A 5,377-nucleotide genomic window follows, 5' to 3' on the forward strand; every position below is an offset into this window, starting at 1 on the left:
CCTAAAAGATCCAAAATCGAATATTTAAAGCAGCTAGGGGGAGTGAACCCCACACTTCCCCCTCAAAGCTCCTAATAAAAAGTCGACTAGAGATAAAACGACCCGTGCAGTTTTACAGAAAAATCCAAAACCGGTTCCCTTAAAAAGTACAATGTTGGGGCACCGCCCTTCTCATAACACTATCTAATGTCGTGATCCCAAGATACCCCCTACACACCTGCCAATGTCTACTCAAAGAGAGACCTTAAGAGCCGCTTGAGAAAGTCTGCTTTCTCGGGCGAGGATAACATGAGTAAACATGATTCCCTTTCGTGTGTTGGGAGTAGAAGAAGTACACATAGCGCAAAGCTTTAAACAGAAGTTTTATCACCAAGATTTGCTATAAAAGACTTTTACCATTCAGAAAAGAAGGTCGTAACAAGCACTCGAATTTCCGGAGGATGAGGCCCAGAAATCAGGATTTTAAAAAGATTCCCAGGTGTTTCTAATGTGCAGCCAAGGTTGAGAACCACTGCTGGAGGGAAAGAGGTGGGCAGGCTTCTTCGCCTCTGCACTCAAGCCAACGTGCATTTTCCTGGCCCCTTTCTCTGCACCGCTCACATCCACGGCGGTGACCTGAAAAGGGAGTGAGCCGCCCCCTCTGTGTGGACACAGACAGTTTCCAGCCCTCCGTACATACGGGTCCTTCCGACTGCACCTGCTCGTACCTGGATGGTATCCTCTGGCCTGGCCACCAGGCTGCAGCTTAGAGCTCTGCCAGGCCCTGTGCACAGCCACTTCGGACTCTGCCCTTTCCTGGCTGCTCATGTCTGTCTGTCTGTTTGTCTCTCCATCTCCAGCGCTGCCTCCCTCCTCACCACTAACTCCTCTTCTAACCCGCCCTTCAGCCCCCGACGAGCAGTCCATATGGAACGTCACGGTGCACCCCAACAGTAAATGGGCCAACATCACCTGGAAGCACAATTTCGGGCCCGGAACTGACTTTGTGGTTGAGTACATTGACAGTAAGCATTGCTGTGCGGGTGGTGGCGGCGGCGGCGGCGGCAGCGGCGGCGGGTAGCGTAGATGCCGTTAAAGAGGTCCCGGAACTCCCCAGGCCTGGAGGCCTTTCAGCCTGGCTTAATTGTGACAGTGAAGTTGATATGTACTCAGATGGCAATGAGGTGGGAGGAGCAGGCTGAGGAGAAAAAAGGGGCTTCTGCAGTCATCAGTGGGGTGTAGGGTTGCATGTGCCGGGGGGGCTCTGGGGTAAGGGGCTCTCCATCCGCCTCCTGCCCAGGATGAGGGTTCTGAAGGGCCTCCCAGACCTCACCTCTGCATGGATCTTCTTAGCTCCAAATCCATGTTTCCCGGTGTCTCCACGAGACAGGTGGGGCCGGTTCAGACTTGGGGTACAGCTGTGCTTTGCTCAGACGGATGCCAGTGGCCATAGTCAGACACAGACCAGGGTCATTAGTCTCAGGGAGCTGGCGGCCTGAGCCGAGGTGTTCCCACTGGGGACCGTGTGCAGATCTGCTAAACTGCAGAGCCACCAGGATATCTGCCTCCTCTGGGTGAAGGCCCCTGTTTGGGGGGACGGGGGTCAGCCCACCATGTAGGCCTTTATGGCATGTGCTTCAAGCACGTAAGCCAGCTGATCCCTGGGCTGGCCACCTAAAGCTCTCTGAGGGAAAAACAAGCAACCCTTACTTCTCTGTGGTCGGAGGGGATATCACATCCATAGGATCCAGGATCCCCCCGTTCGGTCCATATTTTTTTCAGCTTCCTACCCCTACATCCACCCTACACCCCAGGTACCCGGGCACTCACGTCTCCTGAATTCTCCACACGGTGAGCTGCTCTCTGGCCCTCTGACCTTCTTCAGGACAACAGCACGGGCTGGTACCCTGAGAGACTGAGGAAGGAGGTCAGATATTTTAGTGTGTAGACTGTGGTGAGGAAGGAAACCCCCAGGAGAGGGGACAGGGTTCCCCGCTGAAGGGCCGTCACGTAGGAGTCAGCACTGTGTGGAGGGCTGGCGTCGGAGCTGCCTGGGGACCTCCCGGTCTGCGCAATGGCCTGGCCCCGCTGGCCCCTGGCCCCTTCCCAGGCTTCTACCTTCGACAGGTGGCAGGAGCCTAGCACTGCCTCTCCAGCTCCTCATGCCTGGCCCTGGGCTGACTGAGGTTTCTGTTCCCCAGGCAACCATACGAAAAAAACTGTCCCTGTTAAGGCCCAGGCCCAGCCTATACAGCTGACAGACCTCTATCCCGGGATGACATACACATTGCGAGTTTATTCCCGGGACAACGAGGGCATCAGCAGTACCATCATCACCTTTATGACCAATACAGGTGAGAGGGGATCTGGCCCGGCCGTCCCCTGCCAGCATGGGCATTTCATTCTCATCCTCTCCTCTCGGGAAGAAGACCCTCGCCCCCACCCCCCACCTTGCATGGCGCGTCTCAGCTCTCACACTTTGCAGCTCCCGGCAAGACAGGAGGAGCCAAAAGTGCATGCACAGTGGAGAGGCAGCCGTGCTTCTGACCCTGTGGGGAGTCCAGGAAACAGACTGTGGGACGAGGCGCCACCTTTGTTTCCCTGTGCTCCAAACAAAAGGGCTCACTTGGTCTCCGCGGTGGGTGTGGGGCTGCTGGAGTGTGCTATACCCTGTCCCGTGGGCACGAACGGGCTTGCTTCCTGCCCCTGGGATTAGGGGACAGGGTCCTCCAGCGGCCTTGACCCAGAAATCTCTCTAAGAACCGAACCAAGGGTCAGCATGTGTGTTATCACCTTGCCACTGTCATCTGTTGTTAAAAATTCCAAAATGTGTTGGTGACCCAGGTTGTTTGGGTTCGTTTTGGTTTAATTTTGGCCCTAAGTTTGTTGTGGCTTAAAAGTGATTGGCTATTTGTCCTGCTGGGGGCGGGGAAGACGCTTCCCAGGATTAGGATCCTCCTGGCTGTAAGGGGCTTCAGCCGGGGATGGAGAAGCGGCTTCATTGGGCCAAGTGAGCAGGCCGGCAGGGCTCAGGAAAGGGCACAAGGCTCAGACATCTCTGCGAGGCAGGTAGCTGGCAGTCTGGAATCGTGAGGGCACTTGCTTGTCTGTTTGTGTATGTCTTTAAAATCAGACAGGCAGGTGGTACACTGAGCCCTGATGGGGTGGGGGGAGCGGGGGACAGAGATAAAAGGACCCGTCTCTGCCCCTAGGGATGCCCTAATCAGATGCAGGTTAGCAGACACAAGGACAGGGAAAAATTGCCACAATGATTTATATGAACTCTACGTTGCCTTAAATATTCATTACTCTTCCTGTGCCTGGCTGGCGAGGCTGTTCCTGGCAGCTTGCGTCTGTGGGTCACTGCCCATCTGTATCAATGTCTGGCTCCACCCTTTCCAGCCCGGTCTCTCCTGGTCTGGGTGTCCTGTCATCCTCCCTGTGTCTCCGCCTGTCCTGCATATGTTTGTGCCATCAAGACTCAGGGAGTCATCCTGGCCCATGTGGCTCAGTTGATTGAGCATCGTCCCAGCACCAGAAGGTTGCCAGTTCGATTCCCAGTCAGAGCATATACCCAGGTTGTGGGTTTGATCCCCGGTTGGGGTACATATGGGAGACAATCGATTGATGTTTCTCACATCAATGTTTCTCTCTCTCTCCCTTCCTCTCTCTCTAAAATCAATGAAAAAATATATATTTTTTTAAAAAGAGCCAGGGTGTCTGAGAGTCCGGCTGTCGGCTTGACGCTAGCCAGGCCAACTCAGGCAGGATGTCTGGGAGCGGCCAGGCTGTCCTGGAGACAGACCAGGGAACTGGACAGTTGACCGAGTGGAGCAGGTGGCTGGACTCTGTCTGGCCCAGTCGGGGTCCCAAGCTGTTGCCCACCAGCGCATGCATTTATGTGGCTTCATTATGAAACTGAGTCCCGCACAGAGGCAGGAAGCAAAGATGAGACTCGAGGATTGGGTTCCATCCTAGGGATGCTGCAGACACCTGCGCAGCCTGCTTCAGCGTGAGGCTCTCCGTGCTGTGGGGGAGGGTTGGGAGAGCCAGGGGAAAGGACCAGACCCTGTCCTCAGGGATGTCCCTGTCTGCTTTGGGGTATTAAACTCATAGGACAGAAAAAAAAGATGATTGATAATCCACTTCTGAGCACTGACTCGGATGTTCGTTTCTCATTTCCTGTGGTTGGCCGGAAGGGGCTGGTTCCGAAAGCTTGCTTTCAGAGCGAGTGAGGAACTCAGCACCTACACGTTTCCCCAGTGTCTCCCTTTAAGCTAGAGTCGGCAATGCAGGACCCTAGCTCTGAGCAGAGGGCTCACCCCCCTCCCTGGCCGGCTGGGAGTCACTCTGTGGAAATCACATGGAAAGAAAATACTGTCACTTTCTGAAGTTCGTGTGTGCCTGTGAGTGTGTCCAGGCCCTTCGAAAATACAGTGTTTCCTGTGGGTGGACTCCAGAGCCCAGTCCACAGTCCCCCAGGCGCCGGTGTCTCATCAAAGCGACAGTTTGTGAGCATCTCTGGACCTGGCCGCTGGTCACTTAGGCAACCGCAGGCCATCACTTTAGCCCACAGATTCACACATGCTCTGGTGGCTCAGGAAGGAGGTGGAGTGTGACAGGCTCCCTGATCCTCACCAGAAGAGCCCACATGGGAAGTTAGTCATCTCCTTGAGCTCTTGAAGTCAAAGATGCCCGAGGGGCTACCGACACACAGCCCTGGACTCTAAGAGACCAGTCAGCTCTTCCATCATGGGAGGCGGGGGCGAGGGGGCGGGGCAGCATGGGGTGAGGCAGCAGCGTGGTGGATGCTGATGGTGAGTCAGCAGGACAGACAGCATCCACCGCCGATGCCAGGGAAGGAGGGACATTAGGGCCCTAACTGTCGTCTGCCTCTCTCTGCGGTGTGCGGGAGAGACCCAGGACAGAACGAGGTGGGAATGGAGAGGTGTAAGCCGATGCTTTGGTGAAAGCAGCCAAGTTGCATTTGAAGACAGTCCATCCCTGTTATATTTGTTCATCCATCCTTATTTCTGAAATACAATTCCCCTGCCGTCCTTGAGTGGCTGCCCTCTCTTCCGTGGCCAAACCAAACTCCTCCCGGTTCGTTACGAGTCATGGGAACGGTCTACCTCGCAGCTGACTTGCTCATTCTGCGTGGGGTTGGAGGGTGTGGTGTGGAAGACACAGAATATGGTCGCTGGTCCACAGTAAGGGGCACTGGGGCCTGTGTTGGCTGGGTGAAGCCCACCTTACCCCAGATCCCACTTGGTTTGGGTTTGTTGTTTTTTTATGGAGATATTGCTGGCATATAACATTGATTAGTTTTTTGTTTGTTTTTATTGATTAAGGTATACATATGTGTCCTTACCCCCCCATTGCCCCCCCCCCACTCATG

The 5,377-nt window shown here is 54.8% G+C and overlaps 1 protein-coding gene across 1 annotated transcript in view; it reads left to right on the forward strand.

The window, feature by feature from the left end:
- Nucleotides 1–5,377, forward strand: part of NFASC (neurofascin) — a 76,096-nt gene that overhangs the window by 58,814 nt on the left and 11,905 nt on the right. Inside the window, exons 24-25 of the mRNA XM_023758993.1 lie at nucleotides 888–1,004; nucleotides 2,181–2,333. Coding sequence (XP_023614761.1) covers nucleotides 888–1,004; nucleotides 2,181–2,333 — 270 coding nt within the window. The remainder of the gene's footprint in view (nucleotides 1–887; nucleotides 1,005–2,180; nucleotides 2,334–5,377) is intronic.

Source organism: Myotis lucifugus, unplaced genomic scaffold (assembly GCF_000147115.1).
Source record: "Myotis lucifugus unplaced genomic scaffold, Myoluc2.0 scaffold_145, whole genome shotgun sequence".
NCBI lineage: Eukaryota > Metazoa > Chordata > Mammalia > Chiroptera > Vespertilionidae > Myotis > Myotis lucifugus.